A 27,594-nucleotide genomic window follows, 5' to 3' on the forward strand; every position below is an offset into this window, starting at 1 on the left:
GCTAGTGGTTTCGTATTCTCCATTTTATCACCTTTAAAGGCTTAGTACATCTCGTCCATAGCCTGTAACATGCCAGTTAGGAGCGGAATGGACAATACATTATCACACTCCACAAGGCTGTAGTACATCTCCCCCTATTTATTTGAAATACTTTGGTTTCCACACTTGATAATCTCCCTCAGGTTATCTGCATGGAGTTCTGAATTTATTTATATATTTTATAACAAGCTGGAACATATAAGAATAATAATATATGTAGCGGATAAAGACGATCTCCGCGGAACAGATTATAACGGCTGAAATTGCTGATTGTCAGCGTGACGTATAGACGGCCATCTTTCATTGACACAGAGCAATATAAATATGAATGTTTCACTGCTGGGGCGCCGAGCGCAGAGTAATATCACCGGGAGATTATTCGTGGCGGATTTTGTGTGTTACTGGATTTTTTCAATAAAGTTAATTAAAGCTTATTTCAGTTGTGTGATTATTCTTACCCACTGACAGAATGCATTGTGTCAGCCCGTGTCCCAGGGAAAGATGGGAGTGCAGAAGAGCACATTACTGACAGGAGTATCACTGTGTGCTCCAAAAGACAGAATATATATATATATATATATATATATATATTGTATATATATATATATATTGTACTGAGCTCTCTTCAGTGGCGTAGCAATACCAAGTGGTGGGCGGTGGCTCGGGGAAGTCGACGCCACACGGGCGCCTGTTTTATACAGATCTGGTGAAAAGATTGCTCCAAAAATGGCTGCCGCCTTGGAGGAGACTGATGTTAGATTTGTTACTGGACCTCTAGTGTCTGTCAGGGAATATAGTGCTACATGGAAGTGCCAGATTCTGGGAGTGCTGGCACCTATGAGCACTAAATCCCTGGCAATGAGCATTTAACCTCTGGCAATGAGCATGAAACCTCCATCAATGAGCATTAAACCACTGGCAACAAGCATGTAACCCCTGGCATCGAACATGAAATGAGCAAAAAAACCTCTGGCAATGAGCATGTATGTAAAAAATTTATAATTAATGTATAGGTGGAGGGGGGGGGGGGCAGAAACGATATGATTTTAGAATATGTTTCCCAGCATGCACGTAGTAGTAGGTCCACACAGTCAGTAGGTCAACATGGACAATAGATCAACAGCAGCAGAAGGTTGACATGATTTTTTTATACTGTAATTTTTTTTCGATCTTTTCCATTCTTTACCATCCACGTGGACTGAGATTGGGACCGGCGTGCCGATCGCAGAGTGATGCAACTGGCCCTACGCATCGCCAGATAAGTGGGTCATGCTTGGGTATGCGGCACATTTATTGGGGGGGGGGGAGGAGTCCATGTGCTCAAATCTGACCCCCCCCCCAAAATTTTTTTTTTTTTAAACTTGATCTTTTCGTGTGTCGACCATTTCAGAATTGACCTAGTTACTGTTGACCCTCTGATCCACACCCATCCAAAATAAGGCTGTGGTATACACAGGAACAGGAACTCAGTCCAGCAGCTTGGCCCAGAGAGTCCAACAGTCGGAGTCCAATGGATACCAGCAGTTGTAGCAGGATGAAACTAGCAGTAATAACAGTGTCTCTCCAGAGTTAAATGGAACACATCTGTCTGCCACTTAGACAAGGTGGCACTGTGCATGTGCACAAATAGATGGTGGCCATCTTGGGTATGTATTGAGGCCTCCCTAAAGAAACCTCAAGTCATATCAATATTGGGTAATAAAGACAACCCCTGCTCTGTTTCATCACTTGTCACTGTTACTGCACATTTCTAAATGATTTGTATCTCTGACCACAACCTGTGTATTTTGGTCTGTTTTGTCTTAGCCCATCTCGTGGCGAGGAGGGGGGGGCAGCTGAAGGGGTGGGACGAGGCAGAGCTACAATGGTATGACTAATTTTGGGGGCGTGGTTAGTGCAATTGCGTCCTCGTGGCCACACCCCCACCTTACAGTGCTGGTATTTTAGGCACATTGCACAGCAGGGGGTGGGGCTACATTGACACATCACCAGGGGGGGGGTTGCCTCCCTTTTCGGGGGCCGAACGGGGACACGATTGCTTGGACCCTCCCAGCCATTCTGGTAGACAACCCTGAAGCAATGCTCAGCGGCCCCAATGGTGGAGCGGGGGCTGTGCCCTCCCACACATGGGCATTTTAAGAGTGGAGGAGGCCTGTGTGCAGCCTCCTCTGGACATAACCCCTCCTTTCTGCCAGGAGCAGCTCCGTGCAGTGGGGTCCACTGGCCGATTGGCAATACAGGACCAGATTCTGGCTGGCCGGCCCACATGCCGCCAGAACCACCCACTCACTCCACTTGGAGGGCCGCCACTGACCGCAGCTACAGCCTAACCACTGCATTTTCCAGAAATCAAAATGGCTGCGGGAGGGCTTCGCCCAGCTCCTCCCACGGTCCACACTCCTTTGCGGAGTGGAGTTTTTGGCAGGGTGGTGCACAATTTCAGGTTACGCCTCTGAGTGAATTGCATACAGATGTGCGACAGGATAGTGGATAGCTATAATTGTGCAATTTACACCATACCTTCCAACTGTCACGATTTTAGAGGGACAGTCCCGATTTTCGGGTCCTGTCCCGCTGTCCCACCCGCGGCAGGCATTGTCCCGCTGCGGGGGGTAGCAGTTGGGAGACCCCCCAATCTAGTAGAATAGACGCTGTGCGCATGCGCACAGCGTCTATTCTCGTATGAAAATGAGGTCGCGGCTAATTAGCATAAGTCGCGCCCTCATTTGCATACGCCCCGCCCCTTTTCGGGCGCTCGCGCGGCTTCGCCGTGCGAGTGTCCCTATTTGTTAAGGTCAAAAGTTGGGAGGTATGTTACACGCAGATTTGCACGGGGCGGGTTTTCGTTCTGTCTGGGCGGAGGCTAACTACTCATAGTCACCTGCAAATTTGCATATGAGCGATCATGTGTGAATGAGCCCCAGTTTTTGTTCGTTATGCTGTAGTTATACAACATTTTTTTTTTTAAATTTCTTTGTCTGTTAGTTAAAACTTTATTGAGGCGAGCGCTGTGCTGTGCAGTTTGCCGGTTGTTTGTGAGCAGCATTAGGAGAAATGTGCTGCTTTGGAACAGTGCTGCGCATTCATCTGGGAACATCGTGGACAGTTTTATGCACCGCGCTCCATATAGATGTAATGGGCTGTCAGCAACATGAGGATGATTGCTTCAAAATGCCTTAGGAGTGCTAAAGGTGCTGAAATGACAGCGATGATTCAGTGTTTGGCTTGTAGCTATTTATACAGTACATTTGTATTAAATACAGAAAAATATATAGAAATTTTCCATTTATTGAATAATGCAGATTACATGCAAAAAAATGCCACAGTCGGCATACGTTGCGGAAATGTGCTAATGTCTGAGGTGGCAAGAGCCTCGCTCCAGGTTCCTAATCAGCCGGCTAAATGTAAATGCCGCAAAACACTGTATTTGTGTGGGATGTACAGTAATTGTTAGGTTGACAATAACAATGTCGGCATTTATAATGTTGATACCAAAATGTCAACCGTTATGATTTTAAAGTGTCTACGGGTAAAATGTTGGCATTGTCAGTATCTCAACATTAGGGTTAGGCTTCCGGATGGGATGGTTAGGCACTAGAGTGAGGTTAGGGTTAAGGTAGGGGGAGGAAGGGGTTACGGCATACTCAGGCCCAGCGACCAGGGGGATCAAAGGGGACAGCTGTGACGGGTCCCACCGATCTGAGGAGCCCCAATATTGTGTTCCCTCTGCCGCACAGCCATCTGTTCTGTGCATCCGGCCACCTATTCTGTGCCCCCAGGCCATCTGTTCTGTGCCCCCCAAGCCCTCGGCCATCTGTTCTGTGCCCCTGGCTGCTTGGCCATCTATTCTGTGCCTCCAGCCACTCAGCTGCCTGCTCTGTGTCCCTGGCCGTCTGCTCTCTGAGAACTGGCCACTCCGCCATCTGTTCTGCCACAGTGACCTCACTAGTGGGGTCATAGCCAGGAACGCCTCCCGCTGCACTGCCCCCACGATGGCACTTCTGTGTGGAAAAGCGAAGGCTTCTCTCACCCCTCTGGCGCCCAGTGGCCATTTCAAAAGTGTCGCCAGCCAGTCAGAGATCATCTACCGGCAGCCGCTGTGATTGGTTGCTGGATGCCGGTAGATGATCTCTGACTGGATGAGAGATTCAGAAAGTGAGATGAAAGTGAAATCTCCAGGGTTTTTTTAAAGCGGCAATCATTTACACCGCAAAATCACACTGGTTTCGCAGTGTAAATGATTGCCGCTTTAAAAAAACCTGGAGATTTCTTTCCAAATCTCTCACTTTCCGAATCTCTAATCCTATTACATTTCCCCCAATATGTTTGTGTAGCACCAGCATTTCCGCTAAGGTCAGAAAATGCTGCATTTTGATTCTTTCCATTCATTGGGGGATTCACTGCTGAAGGCACAACAGTCCCAGCCAGGATATTTATCATCATAATAAAAGCGTTCATTAAGAGCCCATTCCCGTTGCATTTACTTGGGAAGTTTTCTAAATTCATATTTAATGAGCCACAGGAGTCACTTACAGCAGCGAATCTAATTGTATCATCGCACAGCACAGAAAAAAGTCTTATTTACAGACAGGAGAGATGAAATGAAGACAGATGTCTGGGCACCAGTAGGGGCCGCGGCAAACAGCAGGTATATTCCGCTGCCAAATGACTTCCCTGGGCCTTCAGTCTGCATCTGTCTGATAATAATGGTGTCGGGAACAGAGAGCTACATGAAGCAGAACAGGGCGTCTCCGTGCTCCTTGCTGTGCTCCGATACTAGCTACTTTGTTTTATAATATAATATAATATATATGTGTGTGTGAATATGTGTAATATACACATTTTACCAGGTACAGTCACTTACTGATCTCTGCCTATCCATCAGTTTGTCCATAAGTGTGAGATGGGTGTAGGGGCGGTGCGGTGTGGTGCCTGCTGCCGTGCAGGTGTCGTTGGACCACTTACCTGGCGCCACACCCTCTCACCTTCAGGCCGTGCCAAATCACGGTCCTGGAATTCTCCGGCACCCGGACACGAACCCCTAGGAGGAAGGAGAGTAGGTGAGAGCTGTTCCTCCTGGATGAAGACCGATGCGCCCTCCGTCCCGCGACGTCTCTACAGAGGCACCCTCCGGGCTCCGGGAAACATCATCATCGGCGCACTGCCTCAGAGCCCGGAGTGTCACCTATTGGCACTCGCGCACCTAGGTGAGGCCTTGACCTTGCACGGGGTACAAGGTCCGCGTACGCCCTGGATGGAGGAAGGAAGGGAGATAGGCAGGAACACACACACAGACGGACAAACAAGACGACACTCACCGTCCTCACTCTTGTACTGCGTCCGCACTCTTGTACTCTAACCCACGGTTCTCCTCACAGGTCCCTGTAAGGAGACAAACACCAGACCCGTGCAGAGCCTAACGAACCTAAACGTGGCACGACTACATAACTACAGCACAAAGCCCTAGAACTGACTAAGTGTGTGTGGTGCAACACAACTACGCAAATCTAAACAACTTTGCTCTGCACGGACAACAACATACAATACAGTACAAGACCTTACCAACCAACTGCTCCTTTAACCTCTGCCTGTATTCAGATGTACTCCCTTCCTGACTAGAGCTGGCCAGCGTATGCTCACTCTAAAACGGTACCAGTTAGCTACCTGGGAACCACGAGGGGACTGCTGTGGAGCACGTCTACCTGTTAACCCCAACCACCCACCGGAAACCTCAATATGGGGCCTAGGGCCCTTTTACTAACCACTTACACCAGTGCCTTCACTACACTCACTCCTAACTGGCGGCTCAGGCCTAGTGCCTGTCTGTGTCCACAGGCCTAGTGCCTGACTGGAGCACAGGCCTAGAGGCCTGATTCAATTAGCCCCCAAGTTATGGGGGCCTCGGGCCTTACGCCTGGCTATTGTGCCACGGGCCTAGTGCCCGGCTAATTGGGGGAGAGAGAAAGCCCTGGGGCCAGGAGAGCCCAGCTAAATACCAGGGGCCAGGAGGGCCCAACAATCAATTGGCCACGGGCCGAGAGGGCCCGACTACAATGCCCACAGGCCGGAGGGGCCTGAAAGTACCCACGGGCCTAGTGCCCGATACCCGGTGGTCTAGGGTAGGGGTAGGTGGCCTGGGGGCCGCCTACCTGAGGTTGGGAGAGGCCGCAGGGGAGACCTTCGTCAGCTCTTTCTGTATTCCACCCCTGCTGGCCTCTCCGGATCCGGCCACCATCTTCTTTCTTCTGCCACTGGCCTGTCCTGGCCAGCGGCGGCGCCTCTTCTCTGCAGCCAGATGGTGCCGGAGATCTTCTTGCTTGATCCCGGAGTCCTCCTGCGTTTGCCGACGGGTCCTTCTCCGCTGCGCCGCCGTCTTCCTTGTCCAGCGCTGTCTTCTGTCTTCAGCCGGGGCGCTCCTGCGCTCCGCCGGCGTGGGGACCTCCTCCTTCTTTGCCTCCCGGCGGCGTCTGACGTCAGACGCCGGGGGCGGGCTTGGGGACGGCGCGGCGAGCGCTGATTGGCTCGCCGCGGCCGTCTGCCATTTCCAGCCGATTTGGGAGCCGTGATTGGCTCCCGAACGGTGGGAGATTTAAACTGCTGCGAGCGGCGCTTTGGATTGGCGGCCGCAGCGGCGCCAGATCCAAATCCCCGCTCTGTCCACCGCCGCTTCGCCGCCTGCACTGTCAGCGCTGGGATCCGTGCGTTGATCCTAGCGCTGTTCCTCTCCGTCGCTGCCTGCACTATTGGCACAGGGATCAGACAGCTGGTCTGAGGATGGGGATGGAGGCTGTGGCTGAGGATGGTGATGGAGGCTGGGGCTGAGGATGCCACAGCCGGGGGACACTTTTTATACAAGGTCCCCCAGCAGAACCATGACTACTGTGGCTTATCAGCCCTGGACGGGGTAACTGGGGGAGTGGGAACCCCCCAATAAAGGTGTCCTCCCCAGGCTTCACCTGTCCAGGGCTGGTTTTCACAGTAGAACTACAAGAAGGCTTCCTCGCATGCTAGGACTTGGAGAACCACAAGTCCCAACATGCTGTGCATTAATGCATTAATATGTGGCGGGGGGGGGGGAGGCGCACCAAAAACTTTTGGCGGGGGAGGGCGCATCTGTATACAATAGAGGACAAGTATAGGGTAAAGGACCGTAGCTGCATCAGCAGGGGACACTGACATAAGTATCAGGGGGCAGAGAACAAGGGATCCACAGTGCCCTATTACAGAGTATATAACCCAGGAGACAGTGACATACAGCTGAATACAATAGAGGACAAGTACAGGGCACATAACCACAGCTGCATCAGCAGAGGACACTGACATAAGTATTAGGGGGCAGAACACAGTGACTTACAGTTACTGTATATACAATAGAGGACAAGTACAGGGTACATACACATACAGTAGCTGCATCAGCAGAGGACACTGTCAGAAGTATCAGGGGGCACAAAACCGCAGGATTTGGTGCCATTGAAGATGGTTTAAGTAAGAGAAGGAAAAGCACGTGAGGGCGGAGGGCCCTGCTCATGACTGTGTACATTCTATTAAGCCAGTGGTTCCCAAACTTTTTTGAATCACGGCACCCTAGAGTATCAGAGTATTTTTCAGGGCACCCCTAGGCCAAAAGTTTGTTACAAGAATAAAAAATAATAATAATTAAATTAAATAAGTTGTGCTTAAATGTTATCCTTAGGTCCAGTTATGTGGTGAGGAACATGATTCACTTCTGTTTATCCACATATTTTATAACTGAAAGACACAAGCACTGATTTTGCCCATTACATTGACCATAAACAATTTGAATTGGTTCTAGACCACCAACCTGAGGCACCCCTGCATGTGCTCCGAGGCACCCCAGGGAGCCACGGCACACAGTTTGGGAACCACTGTATTAAGCAACAGCCAAGTGTTACAGCTCTAAGTTTCCTCTGCTATAAAACTTGTCGCCAGTTTTTGTTTCTTTTAAGAATCCTATTTTTAGCCCAGGTGGATATATTCACAACGGAGAGCGGATGCTCCATAAATTCTCTCCTCTTCCTCGCCTCTTCTCTGGGTATAGGACAGTATATTAAATGCATAAAACTGGCATTGATTTCCTGAGGATTGTGAGCAGCCTGCGCCGCCTCATTCCTCATAATTGGCAGAGGATCCTGAGCGCTGAGATCTCTCTAACACAAGAAATAGCAAAAAGGTCACTTTAATTCCATTCATTAAATCAGTTCTAATTCTAAATAACGTGACCTTTTCCAGGGGTACATTCCTATTGTAGCTTGATCGTCCAGCTGAAGAACCAGGTTATTATTCTAGGCATAGATTTCACACGCTTAGGTGCTCGTTATATATAACGCTTTGCAAATCAAATCCATTTCAACTTAAAGAGTCATTGCTTTGTAAAGTCTGGGAGGCGCCTGACTCATACTGCCCTATGGGGCGTGGCCTGTTCTGTCAGCTGGGCTAGCTGCTGGTTGGCACACCGTATTGCAGACGGCATGCGGTGATATAAGGATCTGCTAATGGGAAAGCAGGGTAGTGAGCATGATCAGGGCAGGCCGGGCAATGCCTCCAACCCATGTAGGTTACATAGTACTAAATAAAACCCCAAAAGTTAAGTCTGCATTTATCATTTATTTATTACCAGACATATTCCGCAGCGCTGTACATAGAATATTTGAACATTCGCATCAGTCCCTGCCCCAGTGGAGCTTACAATCTATATTCCCTACCACATGTACACGCACACACAGACATCCTAGGGTTAATTTGTTGGGAGCCAATTAGCCTTCCTGTATATTTTTGGATTGTTGGAGGAAACCGGAGTACCCGGAGGAAACCCACGCAAGCACGGGAAGAATATACAAACTCCGCACAGTTAGGGCCATGGTGGGAATCGAACCCATGACCTCAGTGCTGTGAGGCAGTAATGCTAACCAATACACCGTCCGTGCTGCCTAATTTTATATTTTATTTCTTTTTACACATTTTCTTTCATTCTGATATTTTACATACTAGGGGGTCTAGTTATCAAGTAATTCATAATAAATGTGCACCATAATGCCCCTCCCCCTATTTTTCTCCTCCTTTTTCTCCCCTTTTACCCCAACTTTCTCTCCCCCTTCATCTCCTATTTTCTTATCATTTGTGATGAGCGCCAGGTAAACCCAACCCAAGTGCGGGGCCGCAAGCTGAAATGTTCTCCCCACAGCTGGGTGCGGACGAGCGGAGCAACAATCGAATTGATTTGTTGGGCCCCATCTAGTGGTGGCTGTGGGGAAAAACTGTTGAATTCCCACTATGTGACCTGTGCGTCCCTGGGTGACTTACCTTTACTCTCAAAAGAAATACATTTTTAGTTGTGGATAATGTCGTGCTTGTTACGAGCCGCCTCCGGTGGGTCGGTGTAAACGCAGCAGTCACCGTTATTCATGTTCTGTGTTGGTTTTGTCTGTGTTCCCCCGGATCAGTGCTCCGGGTTTTGGCTGATCCATTTTGCCTTGTTTCCATGCATACCTTAGTCTTTGGGTGTGGCTGCCTCCTAAGCCACTGGGTATGCTCCAAGTAATAAACCCGGCCGGTTATACTTCTGTTTACTCTTATTATATTCTTTGTTCCTGGTGATTTCTATGTTCCCTGAGATTCACAGAGTTCCTAGCAATCTCCTGTCAGAGACTATACTAGAGTTCAGTGTATTCCAGCCTGTGGATCTAGGACCACAGTGCAGCAGCTGTGTCCTAGGTTACTCCAGCCTGTGTATCTAGGACCTCAGTGCAGAAGCTGTGTCCTAGATTGCTCCTGCCTGTGTATCTAGGACCTCAGTGCAGCAGATCTGTGTCCTAGGTTGCTCCAGCCTGTGTCTGAGTATTTCAGTTAACATACCTGCCGTGCATCTTGGGATATCCTGCCTGTGTCTGAGAATCATTGCATCCAGTTTGTGAGATCTTGTCTGTTACCAGCTTCTGCCCAGCTGGAGCCATAGGTCTTGTCCTGTGACAGTCACGGAGGCGGTTAGGGCGCAGGCCAAACCGCATGCTACTTGAATTGTTTGTTTGTCTCACGGCAGATGCCAGAGACATTGGTCTAGCCTTCCGCAATACCTTGGTTATAGTTACTGTTTGGTCTATTGGATTCGCATTATAGTGGTAAAGGCTGCAAATCCTGTGTTCAGTCCTTGTCTGCAAGGTTCCATATTCTATTCCATGTTCCTGTGCACCTAGTTAATCTTTGTGTGTCTAGTCAGTTTATCCTATTACTAGTACCCTGAAAGGGTTGGGACTTCGTGTCACCGCAAAAGACCAGGTGACATCTGAGTACAGGGCAGGCTTGCCTACCCTCCCGGAATGGCCGGTAGCCTCCCGGAAATCAGGTCCTTCTCCCGCCCCCCCCCCCCCCCCCCCGGGAAGGTGGACAAGTCTCCCGCATTCTGCTAATTGCCCCTGATCCCCCCTTGCCCGCTGGTTTAATTACCTGAAATTGCGGGTCCGCGGAGAGGGGGCGGGGCTAAAATGACGTGATCGCTGCATTTCGCTGCATTTAGGCCTCTCTGTGGCCCGCGAATCACAGTGTTTTCCAGCATGGGGGGCGGGGCCAAATGATGCCAGACTTGCTCCCTCCCCCCTGACGTGTTGCCTCTCCGAGCTTCTCCCAGAGAGGTGAAATTAAAAGTAGGCAAGTATGGTACAGGGTGGAGCTAGTCTGCACTTGAAAAGCGGTTATTAGTGGCAAAGTCTAAAGGTCCATACACACTGTGAGACTATGCCCAGTGTGTATGGACAGTGATCATCGCTGGGGGGAACGCCGCTCAGTGCATACACACTGAGCGGCTTTCCCCCTGCCCGGCGCTGACGGAGGGGGGGACGGCATTGCATAGTGCAGCGCAAAGCAAAGCCGTCCTGAAAGCCACTCATCTGCTGCTATAACCAGCCGATGAATGGCTTTCTCGACGATGTTGCGGGAGCGCGCAGCAGCGCTCACCACTCATCGCCGGGCCATACACACTGGGCGGCTTTGAGCTGAAAGCCGCTCAAAATTAGTGTTTTGAGCGGCTTTCAGCTCAAAGTCGCCCTGTGTGTATGGGCCTTAAGACCTGTGCAGGTGCTTGCCGACTCAGGGTATAGTAATAGAGTCAGGGTCAGGCTCAGGTGCTGCTGTTGTTTCACCATCTCGGCCCCAGAAGCAGAATTCAGGCTGTAATCAACATCTTGTGTGATATATGTATATATCTATTAAAATGCTTAATTTTAAGAAGCCAAGACTCTGAGAAAGGTAAATACCCCTCCAGGATGGAGGGAATGGACTATCCCAGCCAAACTGTGCTTGGGACATTTGGTTTAAATAAAGTTGGAAGACAGAGAGAAAAAAACCAGGAAGTTGCTGGGCACATGTGAGAAGAGGAGAACAGAGAGCGGAGACAGGTCAGAGACTCAGGAATGTGGTGAGTCAAACCCTGGGAGACCTCTTGCTTAATAGACAGAGTACTGTTCTCTACAGTTATACAGCAACAGCCTGAGCCCCTCAGAGAGCAGTGGGGAGCTATTGGAACAGCAGGTTATACTGGGATCTTGTGTAAGTTGTTTAAATTGACACTTTAAGAACTGGGCAAACAGAAATCATCTTTAATTGACCCTCTCCCAAATCTAACCAGCCACCTCAAGAAAGACTTGCATCTTAATAGACTGTATTGAATAACTCCAGACTTGCTCAGTGGCAGAGGATGGAAGTATCATTGGCCCATGTGGTTACAGATTATAGAAGAGGCAGCTGAGTTAACCAATATCCTACTGCATTGGTTTGTGTTTAACCTCTTAAAGTTGGATCCTCTTGAACAAAAGTCTGCTGCAGGAAAGATATTTAATATCTCACTAATTATGGCCAAAACCCAGTGGATTACAGATATTCAGCAATAGTTTATAGTAAAAACCATGAACTGACCCTTTGGGATCTCTGTGATAGACTCTAGACTTTTAAGGGGTGATTGAACTTTCCTCTCCAAGGATTCTATAAGGATAATAACCACGGTGACTATATTGCTCATTCCAGGATTAGTCAAGTACTAAAAGTGCACTATAAAAACATTCATTAATAATAATCACTGGGTTATTTATGTAATATATATTTGTCTGTTTACTGTGGTGTAGGCGGAAGCAGTAATTACTTGTTTATTGGTATCTATGCAATAACCATTATGTGTTGTTTTGATTCATGCAAATGTGATACTCGGGTTATGTTCCATTGACTGTGAAGGTTTAGACAGATTGGTAGTGTAAGTGATAAGAAGCGCAGTATACTGATCAGTTGTCCGAAGTTGACAGAACAGTGGAGTATAGCGACTCTGCAATCATAGTAAGCTGGTTATGTAGTAAAATTACCTAACTGTCATTGTGCTGTATTTATTGTCATTGAAGGTACAGGTTGTTTAATACGGTGCAAATAAAGTTTTAACCACACTGAGTTGCCTGCCTCCAATTCTCTACGACATGGAAGAAGCACAGTCCAAGCGGCAACGTCGGTAAGAGAGCACTACCGATACATTTACCTGTAGTTATCACACTTGCAGACCTGCCAGTCGGGACCAGCAAGTATACAATACAGACACCATTATCTGCCAGCTATTGTATACAATACAGACTCCATTATGTGCCAGCTAGTATACAATACAGACTCCATTATCTGCCTACTAGTATACAATACAGACTCCATTATCTGCCGGCTAGTATACAATACAGACTCCATTATCTGCCAGCTAGTATACAATACAGACTCCATTATCTGCCAGCTTGTATACAATACAGACACCATTATCTGCCAGCTAGTATACAATACAGACACCATTATCTGCCAGCTAGTATACAATACAGACTCCATTATCTGCCAGTTAGTATACAATACAGACTCCATTATCTGCCAGGTAGTATACAATACAGACACCATTATCTGCCAGCTTGTATACAATACAGACTCCATTATCTGCCAGCTAGTATACAATACAGACTACATTATCTGCCTACTAGTATACAATACAGACTCCATTATCTGCCGGCTAGTATACAATACAGACTCCTTTATCTGACAGCTTGTATACAATACAGACTCCATTATCTGACAGCTTTTATACAATACAGACTCCATTATCTGACAGCTAGTATACAATACAGACTCCATTATCTGCCGGCTAGTATACAATACAGACTCCATTATCTGCCTACTAGTATACAATACAGACTCCATTATCTGACAGCTTGTATACAATACAGACTCCATTATCTGACAGCTTGTATACAATACAGACTCCATTATCTGACAGCTTGTATACAATACAGACACCATTATCTGCCAGCTAGTATACAATACAGACTCCATTATCTGACAGCTTGTATACAATACAGACTCCATTATCTGACAGCTTGTATACAATACAGACACCATTATCTGCCAGCTAGTATACAATACAGACACCATTATCTGCCAGCTAGTATACAATACAGACTCCATTATCTGCCAGTTAGTATACAATACAGACTCCATTATCTGCCAGGTAGTATACAATACAGACACCATTATCTGCCAGCTTGTATACAATACAGACTCCATTATCTGCCAGCTAGTATACAATACAGACTACATTATCTGCCGGCTAGTATACAATACAGACTCCATTATCTGCCAGCTAGTATACAATACAGACTCCATTATCTGCCAGCTAGTATACAATACAGACTCCATTATCTGCCAGCTAGTATACAATACAGACTCCATTATCTGCCTACTAGTATACAATACAGACTCCATTATCTGCCAGTTAGTATACAATACAGACTCCATTATCTGCCAGTTAGTATACAATACAGACTCCATTATCTGACGGCTAGTATACAATACAGACTCCATTATCTGACGGCTAGTATACAATACAGACTCCATTATCTGACGGCTAGTATACAATACAGACTCCTTTATCTGACGGCTTGTATACAATATAGACTCCATTATCTGACAGCTAGTATACAATACAGACACCATTATCTGCCGGCTAGTATACAATACAGACTCCATTATCTGCCGGCTAGTATACAATACAGACTCCATTATCTGACAGCTAGTATACAATACAGACTCCATTATCTGCCTACTAGTATACAATACAGACTCCTTTATCTGACAGCTTGTATACAATACAGACTCCATTATCTGACAGCTAGTATACAATACAGACTCCATTATCTGACAGCTAGTATACAATACAGACTCCATTATCTGACAGCTAGTATACAATACAGACTCCATTATCTGCCTACTAGTATACAATACAGACTCCTTTATCTGACAGCTTGTATACAATACAGACTCCATTATCTGACAGCTAGTATACAATACAGACTCCATTATCTGACAGCTAGTATACAATACAGACTCCATTATCTGCCTACTAGTATACAATACAGACTCCATTATCTGCCTACTAGTATACAATACAGACTCCATTATCTGACAGCTAGTATACAATACAGACTCCATTATCTGACAGCTAGTATACAATACAGACTCCATTATCTGACAGCTTGTATACAATACAGACTCCTTTATCTGACAGCTTGTATACAATACAGACTCCATTATCTGACAGCTAGTATACAATACAGACTCCATTATCTGACAGCTAGTATACAATACAGACTCCATTATCTGCCTACTAGTATACAATACAGACTCCATTATCTGCCTACTAGTATACAATACAGACTCCATTATCTGCCTACTAGTATACAATACAGACTCCATTATCTGCCGGCTAGTATACAATACAGACTCCTTTATCTGACAGCTTGTATACAATACAGACTCCATTATCTGACAGCTTGTATACAATACAGACTCCATTATCTGACAGCTAGTATACAATACAGACTCCATTATCTGCCGGCTAGTATACAATACAGACTCCATTATCTGCCTACTAGTATACAATACAGACTCCATTATCTGACAGCTTGTATACAATACAGACTCCATTATCTGACAGCTTGTATACAATACAGACTCCATTATCTGACAGCTTGTATACAATACAGACTCCATTATCTGCCAGGTAGTATACAATACAGACTCCATTATCTGCCTACTAGTATACAATACAGACTCCATTATCTGACAGCTTGTATACAATACAGACTCCATTATCTGCCTACTAGTATACAATACAGACTCCATTATCTGACAGCTTGTATACAATACAGACTCCTTTATCTGACAGCTTGTATACAATACAGACTCCATTATCTGACAGCTAGTATACAATACAGACTCCATTATCTGACAGCTAGTATACAATACAGACTCCATTATCTGCCTACTAGTATACAATACAGACTCCATTATCTGCCTACTAGTATACAATACAGACTCCATTATCTGCCTACTAGTATACAATACAGACTCCATTATCTGCCGGCTAGTATACAATACAGACTCCTTTATCTGACAGCTTGTATACAATACAGACTCCATTATCTGACAGCTTGTATACAATACAGACTCCATTATCTGACAGCTAGTATACAATACAGACTCCATTATCTGCCGGCTAGTATACAATACAGACTCCATTATCTGCCTACTAGTATACAATACAGACTCCATTATCTGACAGCTTGTATACAATACAGACTCCATTATCTGACAGCTTGTATACAATACAGACTCCATTATCTGACAGCTTGTATACAATACAGACTCCATTATCTGCCAGGTAGTATACAATACAGACTCCATTATCTGCCTACTAGTATACAATACAGACTCCATTATCTGACAGCTTGTATACAATACAGACTCCATTATCTGCCTACTAGTATACAATACAGACTCCATTATCTCACAGCTAGTATACAATACAGACTCCATTATCTGACAGCTAGTATACAATACAGACTCCATTATCTGCCTACTAGTATACAATACAGACTCCATTATCTGACAGCTAGTATACAATACGGAATGGGATCATTCGTCAGACTGCATTTAGGTCTACAGTCATTAGGTCGACCCCACTAGGTCGACTGGCAGGAAGGTCGACCTGACTTAAGGTCGACATGACTTAAGGTCGAATTTGCATAAAGGTCGACATGAGGAAGGTCGACTGGTCATAAGGTCGACATGGGTTTTTCGCTGGTTTTTTTATCCGAATGTCGACACAGTCGACATGGACACAGTTGGCAATGAGAATCGGACCCTCGCTTCGCTCGCAATGCTTCGGGCACGGTGCCTCGCTGCGCTCGGCACACTATTTTATTCTCCCACCACGCCCTAGTGGATGGTAGGGCATGAAATACCGCCTGTCGGTATATGTCGGCTCAAAAAACAGTGAAAAACCCATGTCGACCTTATGACCAGTCGACCTTCCTCATGTCGACCTTTATGCAAATTCGACCTTAAGTCATGTCGACATTGGCCCATGTCGACCTTAAGTCAGGTCGACCTTCCTGCCAGTCGACCTAGTGGGGTCGACCTAATGACTGTAGACCTAAGTTCATTCTAATAGATGACCGCATCCCTACAATACAGACTCCATTATCTGACAGCTTGTATACAATACAGACTCCATTATCTGACAGCTAGTATACAATACAGACTCCATTATCTGCCAGCTAGTATACAATACAGACTCCATTATCTGCCTACTAGTATACAATACAGACTCCATTATCTGCCTACTAGTATACAATACAGACTCCATTATCTGACAGCTTGTATACAATACAGACTCCATTATCTGCCAGCTAGTATACAATACAGACTCCATTATCTGCCAGCTAGTATACAATACAGACTCCATTATCTGCCTACTAGTATACAATACAGACTCCATTATCTGACAGCTTGTATACAATACAGACTCCTTTATCTGACAGCTTGTATACAATACAGACTCCATTTTCTGCCAGCTAGTATACAATACAGACTCCATTATCTGCCGGCTAGTATACAATACAGACTCCATTATCTGCCTACTAGTATACAATACAGACTCCATTATCTGCCTACTAGTATACAATACAGACTCCATTATCTGCCTACTAGTATACAATACAGACTCCATTATCTGACAGCTTGTATACAATACAGACTCCATTATCTGCCAGCTAGTATACAATACAGACTCCATTATCTGCCAGCTAGTATACAATACAGACTCCATTATCTGCCTACTAGTATACAATACAGACTCCATTATCTGACAGCTTGTATACAATACAGACTCCTTTATCTGACAGCTTGTATACAATACAGACTCCATTTTCTGCCAGGTAGTATACAATACAGACTCCATTATCTGCCGGCTAGTATACAATACAGACTCCATTATCTGCCTACTAGTATACAATACAGACGCCATTATCTGCTGACTCACTCTGCATGAGCCCCCAATAAAACTTTATTAATGCAATTCCCTCATACAACTGTTCTCCTGTTTCTGTCACTTCTGCTGTCTCATACTGTAGCAGGCTAAATATAATTAAGTCATTTTGGAAGCGAATTGCAGTTACAGCAGATTCTAATTTGCCATTTCCCACTGCGTATACGTAATATAGATAATCCGAGTGCAAGGACTGTAATTTAGGCAGAAAAAATATCTCTGGGTAATGTTTCATCAAAGCGAGGAAAGCCACCCTTTGTTTAAGGGACATATTAAAATTTTACTGAGATAAATGCAGCTGTATCTAAATTTTAAAAATAAGTTTTACATATTGCAATTTGCTGCCTTCGGTGCCTTTATTCTACAATGTATTTCGGATTATTGAGATATGAGCGGAATAAAGGAATTTAACCAGAAAAATTAAAAAAAAAAGTAACTCTGGGAAACTTCGAAATAATCCGTACTAACATTGCTGCCTGCAATTTTGGATTTCTTATTCGCCTCTATTCACTGTGATATTTAGGGTGACATTTAACAGTATGCGAGTTTTAGTAACATTTCAAAACCGCCTATTATCGCACTTTTTGAAATCGCATTTTTTGCTGCGAATTCGCATATTTAGGGGTAGATGTATTAAGCCTTAACAAGAGACAAGTGCAAGGGTGATACAGAGAGATAAATATCCAGCCAATCAGCTCCTTACTGACTTTTTTGAAACACAGCCTGAAACATGGCAGTAAGGAGGTGATTGGCTGGACACTTTCTCTCTTTATCACCCTTGCATTTATCTCATGTTAAGGCTTAATACAACTGCCCCTTAATGAGATAAATTGAGATATTGGGCGATTTTTAGTCATGGAAATGTGCGAATTTGAGGAACTGTGTGAATTTATGTAAAAAAAATAAAAATAAAATTGGCGTGTGGCTCCCCCTCCTGAGCATAACCAGCCCTGGGCTCATTGAGCTGGACCTGGTTCCAAAAATATGGGGGACAAAAAGCGTAGGGGTCCTCCGTATTTCTGAAACCAGCCCCGGACTCTTGGACCGCTCCTGGTTCCAAAAATACAGGGGACAAAAAATCTGGGGGCCCCCGTATTTTGACACCAGCATTAATGCCCCGCATGCTGGGACTTGTGGTTCACCAAGTCCCAGCATGCGGGGGAGGCCTGCTGGCATTTGTAGTTCACCTGTATAAAGCAATGTTATTGAGTGTTTTAACATCAGGCCGGCTTCAGCCCTGGATGGGTGATGGCTTGGGGGGGGGGGGGGGGGGGGGGGGAGGGGGGGGGGAGACCCCTTGTTGGGTGGGCCCCACTCCCCCACGGACCCCGTCCAAGACCAAGGGCAGTATTCAATGAGAAAAGTTCTCCGTCTTTTGTGGAGAACTTGTGCTTTTTTCGCCGTGGAGAGAGGTTTTTTTTCTCCAAAGGCGAGCCACCCTATTCAATGTGACATTTTCGCCGTCGGAGAACAGTGATTTATTGCGTGCTCTCCGTCTTTTACTCGCCGCCACTCTCCGCCTGTTGTCAATGGGATTTTACATGTAGATTCTCCGTCTCTCGCCGTCACTCTCCATGAGTGTATTCAATGCGAAGATGGAGAATAAATTTCTAGGTAAAGTTCTCCGTGCCTCTCCGTGTATCCCTCGTCATCTTTTCATGGAGAAAAGTATTCTGAATTCATGCAATAAGCATTTTGCAGTGTTAATATAAACTGTACTAGTGTATTTTTATTTATTTTGAGTTTCCTTCAAGTTCATTTTGTTCTCCAAGTTCATTATAAATATATATCTGATTTATAAGTTTATTTTTTTTTTACCCAGCATGCATTATTTTACCCATGATTCTCCACACGTTTTTTACCCATGAATCACCTCCCCACCTCACTCCTTCGTTTGGCCTTTGAGGAGATAACACAGCTTTTGCAGTCTGCTGTTTGGAAACGTTTTTTCAGGGTAATTTGCGTTTTTTTGCATTTGTCTGCAATTTCTTAACACTGTCTACAGTTATGGAGTTGTTTAGGGACACTTTTGTCACGTTCATGCTGAATGCCTGCGTGGAGGAGGAATCAGATTTGGATGATGGCACTAGTGTTTCGGCGATAGCTCCATTAGGTGAGGCAGTGCGGGTTTCAGTCCCACGTCCACGCCATTTTCGTAGTAGGCGTGAACTGGGTGATCTCACCGAGGCGGAGGTGATATCTAATTATCGCCTTTCGTCTGAGGCAATCCACATGCTCTATGATCTCATGGAGCCAGACCTGGTCGCTCGGGGACGGGGCAATCACGCACTCACCGGTTTCCAGAAACTGTTGGGTGCGTTGCATTTTTTTGCGTCGGGCACATTCCAGCCCACTTTGAGCCAAACCTGCGGATACTCACAGCCGACCCTTTCGCGCTGTATAGGCCAGGTCATAAAGGCATTCCGCAAATTGACGACCCAGTTTATAAAATTCCCAGATCAAGAGAGCGGTTGGAATGAGATCAGATTTGGTTTTTATTCAAAATGGAAGTTCCCCAATGTGCTGGGCGCGATCGACTGCACCCATGTGGCGTTCAGACCACCGCGTGAAAGTGAGGAGTGTTTTCGCAATCGAAAACATTTTCACTCACTGAACGTTCAGGTGGTCTGCGACCACCGAATGAAAATTACTGATTTACTCGTGGGTTTTCCTGGGTCGTCCCACGACTCGTTCATTTTAAGCCAGTCTGCCTTGTATGCCGATTTCGAGCACGGTCGAATGCCGGACGGCTGGCTGTTAGGTGAGTAGCCTATTCCTTTTTTTTTTTTTTTGTTATTGCAATACAAATATCTACAATTGAATTTTTTCATTTTTTGATATAGGTGATGGCGGTTATCCCAATAAGGACTGGCTCCTGACCCCATTGTCTGATCCGGTGGGCGAAGCTGCAGAAAACTACCAAAAGGCTCATACGACAGCGAGGGCAGTAATTGAGCGAACCTTCGGTGTCCTTAAAAGCCGGTTCAGATGTTTAGACAAGACCGGTGGAGCCCTTTTATACTCACCGGCGAAGGTTTGCGGTATAATTAATGCCTGTTGTGTGCTACACAACATTTGTATCGCAAACCGTTTGCCGGTGACTGTAGATGCCGAGGTTTTCCGGCATGGGGACCTTTCTACAGATTTGCACACCGGTATGAATGAACGAGATACAGCGAGAGCTCGACTCATCCGGACTTATTTTTCACGCTGTGAGTATTTTTATTCCATAGTTTCTTTTTTTTTTATAAATATATTTTTTTAATGCTTTCTATATTTTTCTTTCATGTTTTTCAGAGTTTATTTGGCGTGGTTGTTTTTGTTTACATCTGTTGGCCCACTAGTTTGGTTGTTCCTTGTTGTTTGCCGATCATTTTGTTGAAATTATGCTACTTTGGAGCTGTCACCAGGTGAGCATCGCTTCCCCATGGTTATGGTGGGAGGAATGGGGCACTGTGTAATGTTAATAATACCTTCTTTTTCTCTTCTAGCTTCTTCAGTTGGAATAGTTTTTTGGGCCTACAGATGAATACCTGTGTATATGGGTAACCCCTGCTGTTGTGATGCTGCTTGCCTCATTCCCAGGAGCTGTCACCAGGTGAGCATCGCTTCCCCATGGGGAAGGTGGGAGGAATGGGGCACTGTGTAATGTTAATAATACACCTTCTTTTTCTCTTCTAGCTTCTTCAGGCGGAATGGATTTGGGACCTACAGATGAATACCTGTGTATATGGGGAACCCCTGCTGTTGTGATGCTGCTGGCCTGATTCCCAGGAGCTGTCACCAGGTGAGCATCGCTTCCCCATGGGGAAGGTGGGAGGAATGGGGCCCTGTGTAATGTTAATAATACACCTTCTTTTTCTCTTCTAGCTTCTTCAGGCGGAATGGTTTTGGGACCTACAGATAAATACCTGTGTATATGGGGAACCCCTGCTGTTGTGATGCTGCTTGCCACATTCCCAGGAGCTGTCACCAGGTGAGCATCGCTTCCCCATGGGGAAGGTGGGAGGAATGGGGCCCTGTGTAATGTTAATAATACCTTCTTTTTCTCTTCTAGCTTCTTCAGGCGGAATGGTTTTTTGGGACCTACAGATGAATACCTGTGTATATGGGGAACCCCTGCTGTTGTGATGCTGCTTGCCTGATTCCCAGGAGCTGTCACCAGGTGAGCATCGCTTCCCCATGGGGAAGGTGGGAGGAATGGGGCCTTGTGTAATGTTAATAATACCTTCTTTTTCTCTTCTAGCTTCTTCAGGCGGAATGGTTTTGGGACCTACAGATGAATACCTGTGTATCTGGGGAACCCCTGCTGTTGTGATGCTGCTTTCCACATTCCCAGGAGCTGTCACCAGGTGAGCATCGCTTCCCCATGGGGAAGGTGGGAGGAATGGGGCACTGTGTAATGTTAATAATACACCTTCTTTTTCTCTTCTAGCTTCTTCAGGCGGAATGGATTTGGGACCTACAGATGAATACCTGTGTATATGGGGAACCCCTGCTGTTGTGATGCTGCTTGCCACATTCCCAGGAGCTGACACCAGGTGAGCATCGCTTCCCCATGGGGAAGGTGGGAGGAATGGGGCCCTGTGTAATGTTAATAATACACCTTCTTTTTCTCTTCTAGCTTCTTCAGGCGGAATGGTTTTGGGACCTACAGATGAATACCTGAGTATATGGGGAACCCCTGCTGTTGTGATGCTGCTTGCCACATTCCCAGGAGCTGACACCAGGTGAGCATCGCTTCCCCATGGGGAAGGTGGGAGGAATGGGGCCCTGTGTAATGTTAATAATACACCTTCTTTTTCTCTTCTAGCTTCTTCAGGCGGAATGGTTTTGGGACCTACAGATGAATACCTGAGTATATGGGGAACCCCTGCTGTTGTGATGCTGCTTGCCACATTCCCAGGAGCTGACACCAGGTGAGCATCGCTTCCCCATGGGGAAGGTGGGAGGAGGAATGGGGCCTTGTGTAATTGGAATAATACCTTCTGTTTTTTTCTTCCAGCATCTTCCGTCGGTTGATCCCAAATGGCTGTGGACTGATGTGTGTCACCCCCTACTTTTCGAACAGGCTGTACCTGATGATGTGTGCTCCATGACTACTTTTAGTCGACTTGCTGCTGTTATCAGGTGAGTGTCGCACTATCAGGAAGACATCCTCATTTGTACTTTAATATAAATCTACTTATCAATGAAAATGATTTTTGAAAAAAAATTTTCTTACAGATTCCTCCGAATATTTGTGAACACTTGCCCTGGTCCTTTACCATGAGAACAATTTGGTACATTTGCCCTGGACCTTTTGGACACTTGCCCTGGACCTATACCTTTTGGACACTTGCCCTGGACCTATACCTTTGGGACACTTGCCCTGGACCTATACCTTTGGGACACTTGCCCTGGACCTATACCTTTGGGACACTTGCCCCGGACCTATACCTTTGGGACACTTGCCCTGGACCTATACCTATACCTAAGGGCTATACCTTCTGAACATTAATGGACACTTGCAATGAATCTACACCTTTTTAACAATTTAAACACTTGACACAGCATTTTTTTTTCTTTTTTTATTAGAAAAAAATTACATAAATATGTTTCATGTTAAAAATAAAAGTTTTGCGAAATTTCAATTGTCTTTCATTACTTTGTAATCTTCATTTGATTGCAGTAGAACCTACCTGTAATTAAAAACAGATAAAATAAATTAATAATGTATTTATTGCAAACACTTGCAAAGAGCAGTTGTTCTATCTCACAGGCCAAAGGCTGGAGTCCAGCGCTTGGCCTGTGCGATAACACAAGTGCACGGTTGGGGTGGTGCGTGGAGCCTGTGGAATGGAGCTTTGCTGGCGCAAACACTTGCAAAGAGCAGTTGTTCCATCTCACAGGCCAAAGGCTGGAGTCCAGCGCTTGGCCTGTGCGATAACACAAGTGCACGGTTGGGGTGGTGCGTGGAGCCTGTGGAATGGAGCATTGCTGGCGCAAACACTTGCAAAGAGCAGTTGTTCCATCTCACAGGCCAAAGGCTGGAGTCCAGCGCTTGGCCTGTGCGATAACACAAGTGCACGGTTGGGGTGGTGCGTGGAGCCTGTGGAATGGAGCTTTGCTGGCGCAAACACTTGCAAAGAGCAGTTGTTCCATCTCACAGGCCAAAGGCTGGAGTCCAGCGCTTGGCCTGTGCGATAACACAAGTGCACGGTTATTGTAACTCACCATTATGCGATCATGTTGTCTCATTCTGTCCGCTTCAAAAATAGATGAGTCCCGATTTCAACTCTAACCAATCTTCTTTGCAACATCTGAAAAAAAAATTAGGGAAAAATGGTGATACATCTGGCATTCAATATAACATATTTCACAAACAAAAGTAAAGATTTTTGGGAAAAAAGAAAATGTGGGATCAGATTGCTGTTTTTTGGCCCATTATTACATCCACCATTGTTAAGGAGCTCTCATCATTTCCCAACAATTTACAATGCATGCACGCGCATCCATTGCATATCTGTAACGCCCAACTCCTTTATGAACACAGCTGAAAATGTAAAAGCAGGGGTTAAATAAACACACAAAATTGAAAAAAAAGAAAGAAGGGATGAGAACATAAACATAAAAAAGTAAGAATTAAGATAGACATACAAATCAAAATATATAAGGAAATATACAACCGTGTTCACAATGTGTGCTCCTCTTCCTCCTCAGCTGGTGCTTGGGTGGTTGATGCTCTTTCAGGTGTTGAGTGTCTTGGTGGTCTGCTTGGCCTTTGGACGGTGCTTGACGGAGGTGGATGGCTGTACAGTCCAGAGTATCCTTGGTAAGACTGGGATGGACCATACATGAATGTAGGTGGATGCACAGGCTGCTGGTGTAGATGTGGCGTCGTTAGGTCTGAACTTCTTTGTTGTCCCACGTAGTCCTGTTCATTCCTGGTCCTCAGGCAGTTGGCAATTAGCATGCAGCTTGCAGAGATTTGAGTCTGGCAAGCAGACATGTTCCTCAAGGTCTCCTGTTGACACGTGACGTTCTCTACCAGCTTGTAGATTCCCGTTGTCAAAATCTGAATGCTTTCTCGAAGTCCCTTGCTGTCTTCTTGTCGTCTGCGTTCGGATTCCAGCCAGTCTTCATGACGTCGTCTTTCGATTTCTGCCCAGTCCTCTTGCCTTCGTCTTTCAATGTCAGCCATTGATGTTGCCAGCGTTTCCAGGTGCCTCTCCATGGCAGTCATCCGTTGTTCCATCATGAGGCGGTACTGGTTCTGGCTGTCTTCGATGACTGCTGCCATTTGACGTACTCTCTGCACACGTGATGGAGTCTGGCGTTGCTGGATGTCTTCAATCAGCTGCAAGTCCGCTACAATAATCAAGAAAAGATTGTCTGAGAAACTGCAAAATGACCCATTTTTATAACTGTAACACAATGTTTAAAATAAGGATTTTAGCTTACGTTGCAATGGCGGTGTTGTTATTGCATCCACCTCCTCTTCCTCCGATTCCTCTACGGTATCCAGGTTGGAAAGCTGGAAACTCGGTTGTTGAATGGAAAATCCTGTTTCTTCTGTTCGCTGGGAAGTAGACAAACTGCTTCCTTCAAATCCAATGAGGGTGTCTTCAGTCACATTTGAGCTTTCCAAGTGACTAAGTGGACAAAGTTCCAGGGTGAAGGTCTCTTGTGCCGTCGATTCTTCGTCGGGTGCATTTTCCTGGTTGATTGTAGTTGGAGCTGGTGCAGTTACAGCTGCTGTGTTTTCTGCTTGAACATCTGTTATACAAATGTCAGAAAATCATTTAAGTTGAAAAGTCTAAAACAAATTCTCATATGTTAATCACAAATGCTTACCCTCCTGTGGTCTTTGCGAAGAGGTTCCTGCTGGTGTTTCCTCTCGTCGTCTTCTGTGCTGTCTGGGAATCGCATCTGCCTGTGCATTCAACACTTCGGCCCGGCGTACATTAGACTCCACCGAACCTGGTACTCCTTCAACCATGATGGGATTGAAGTGGGCCTGGATGACTTCCTCCCATGGAAGCCATTTCACCTGTAATGGAGAGCCTCCTCCAGTCCCCAAACCATGTTGCCGAACCTTTCCCATCTTCTTCTTCGTTTGCTGGCGACAGTCATTGAATCGTTTGTGGCATTTGTCTGCATCCTTTGGGTTGCCACTCACAGCTGTAACCTATGATGGAAGTGAAAATATACATCAATAAATCTGGAATTAAACTGGAAAAAGGACCTTATGAACAAGTTGAATTAAAAGGATGTAAACAGCTGTAGACCGTACCTTCTCAGCAATGTATGACCAGATCTTCTTTCGCTCCTTGAAGCTGGTCTCCTGTCTGCGTACACCAAACAGCTTGTCCTGGAATTTGTACGCGTATTCCACCAGAACATTATTCTCCGTTGTAGTGAACGGAGTGTTCTCTTCCGCTGTTGCATCCTCTGTGGGTCCCTTCTTCTTCCGTCCTCTTTTTTTCTTTGGTGCAGACGGTTGTGCACCCGATCCACTGGGTTGTTCCTCATCTGTGGCCTGTTTTTTGAAAAAATGATTAAACAAAAATTAGTTTGGTTTTGATTGCATGTCATCCTGGTGTGCATATTCATTGTTCCGTAAGTTACAGTACCTGTCTTCTTTTAGGTATTGTTTGTGTGCGTTGCACTCCTTGTCCTTGGCTTTCCGCTACATCCTGCACCGGCCGGTTAGGATTCCTCGCCAACGTAGGAATGGTCTCCGTTTCTTCCTCCCTTGATTCCATTGCTTCCTGACTGGACTCACCTGTATGGGAAAAAAGAGGGGAAGGGGGTCCACGTGCTCTGTTTGGCCTCGACATACCTGTTGTATATAAAGGAGAAAAAAATACATGAGAAATCCGTCTGCAACATTTACACCCCCAAATGCCCCATGCAAGGTCAGATCACACACCCAGGAGAGGGGGGCACCCACCCCCACCCCCAAAAGCCATGCTGCATGCTTTAAAGAAAAAATGCACTTTGCAAGAAAAAAAGCACCATTTAAAAAAAAAAACCCAACCTTGCAAAGGGGGACCCAGGGCCACGGCCGAAGCAAGCTGGGCACCCCCTAAGACCCCAAAAAAGCATGCAGCATGACTTTTGGTGGAAAAAAAAAAACATGAAAAACACATCTGAAACACATTTACACCCCCAAATGCCCCATGCAAGGTCAGATCACACACCCAGGAGAGGGGGGCACCCACCCCCACCCCCAAAAGCCATGCTGCATGCTTTAAAGAAAAAATGCACTTTGCAAGAAAAAAAGCACCATTTAAAAAAAAAAACACAACCTTGCAAAGGGGGACCCAGGGCCACGGCCGAAGCAAGCTGGGCACCCCCTAAGACCCCAAAAAAGCATGCAGCATGACTTTTGGTGGAAAAAAAAAAACATGAAAAACACATCTGAAACACATTTACACCCCCAAATGCCCCATGCAAGGTCAGATCACACACCCAGGAGAGGGGGGCACCCACCCCCACCCCCAAAAGCCATGCTGCATGCTTTAAAGAAAAAATGCACTTTGCAAGAAAAAAAGCACCATTTAAAAAAAAAAACCCAACCTTGCAAAGGGGGACCCAGGGCCACGGCCGAAGCAAGCTGGGCACCCCCTAAGACCCCAAAAAAGCATGCAGCATGACTTTTGGTGGAAAAAAAAAAACATGAAAAACACATCTGAAACACATTTACACCCCCAAATGCCCCATGCAAGGTCAGATCACACACCCAGGAGAGGGGGGCACCCACCCCCACCCCCAAAAGCCATGCTGCATGCTTTAAAGAAAAAATGCACTTTGCAAGAAAAAAAGCACCATTTAAAAAAAAAAACCCAACCTTGCAAAGGGGGACCCAGGGCCACGCCCGAAGCAAGCTGGGCACCCCCTAAGACCCCAAAAAAGCATGCAGCATGACTTTTGGTGGAAAAAAAAAAACATGAAAAACACATCTGAAACACATTTACACCCCCAAATGCCCCATGCAAGGTCAGATCACACACCCAGGAGAGGGGGGCACCCACCCCCACCCCCAAAAGCCATGCTGCATGCTTTAAAGAAAAAATGCACTTTGCAAGAAAAAAAGCACCATTTAAAAAAAAAAACCCAACCTTGCAAAGGGGGACCCAGGGCCACGGCCGAAGCAAGCTGGG

At 45.9% G+C, this 27,594-nt stretch overlaps 1 protein-coding gene and 1 long non-coding RNA gene across 3 annotated transcripts; one reads left to right on the top strand and one right to left on the bottom strand.

The window, feature by feature from the left end:
• The first annotated feature begins 21,125 nt into the window (after positions 1 to 21,125).
• On the top strand, positions 21,126 to 23,062 carry LOC146009357 (uncharacterized). The gene is made up of 6 exons (XR_014444646.1): positions 21,126 to 21,233; positions 21,317 to 21,422; positions 21,504 to 21,611; positions 21,693 to 21,798; positions 22,452 to 22,576; positions 22,673 to 23,062. It is a non-coding gene; the product is annotated as an uncharacterized LOC146009357 (long non-coding RNA).
• On the bottom strand, positions 23,050 to 26,304 carry LOC146009356 (uncharacterized). Of its 2 annotated transcripts, XR_014444645.1 has the most exons (6): positions 26,062 to 26,304; positions 25,722 to 25,967; positions 25,283 to 25,616; positions 24,890 to 25,204; positions 23,663 to 24,796; positions 23,050 to 23,127 (listed from the first exon to the last, which is right to left on the bottom strand). XR_014444645.1 is itself a non-coding variant. In XM_083149645.1 (5 exons), the coding sequence occupies exons 1-5, from the start codon at positions 26,266 to 26,268 to the stop codon at positions 24,120 to 24,122; spliced, it is 1,779 nt and encodes a 592-aa protein (XP_083005771.1). In that variant the 5' UTR covers positions 26,269 to 26,304; the 3' UTR covers positions 23,527 to 24,119. The 2 variants fall into 2 exon arrangements, 1 of the variants encoding a protein (XP_083005771.1); XM_083149645.1 differs by lacking the exon at positions 23,050 to 23,127 and having other exon boundaries at positions 23,527 to 24,796.
• Between the last annotated feature and the right edge of the window lie 1,290 nt (positions 26,305 to 27,594).

Source organism: Crinia signifera, chromosome 6 (genome assembly GCF_055691185.1).
Source record: "Crinia signifera chromosome 6, ASM5569118v1, whole genome shotgun sequence".
Lineage (NCBI taxonomy): Eukaryota > Metazoa > Chordata > Amphibia > Anura > Myobatrachidae > Crinia > Crinia signifera.

What these genes read in the sequence shown, in the direction of transcription:
- LOC146009356 (XM_083149645.1), bottom strand. Translation starts at nt 26,268, where the DNA reads ATGTCGAGGCCAAACAGAGCACGTGGACCCCCTTCCCCTCTTTTTTCC. An exon ending in CAATACCTAAAAGAAGACAG is followed by an intron (nt 25,968 to 26,061) that starts GTACTGTAACTT and finishes TTCAAAAAACAG; the next exon opens with GCCACAGATGAGGAACAACC. An exon ending in GGTCATACATTGCTGAGAAG is followed by an intron (nt 25,617 to 25,721) that starts GTACGGTCTACA and finishes CTTCCATCATAG; the next exon opens with GTTACAGCTGTGAGTGGCAA.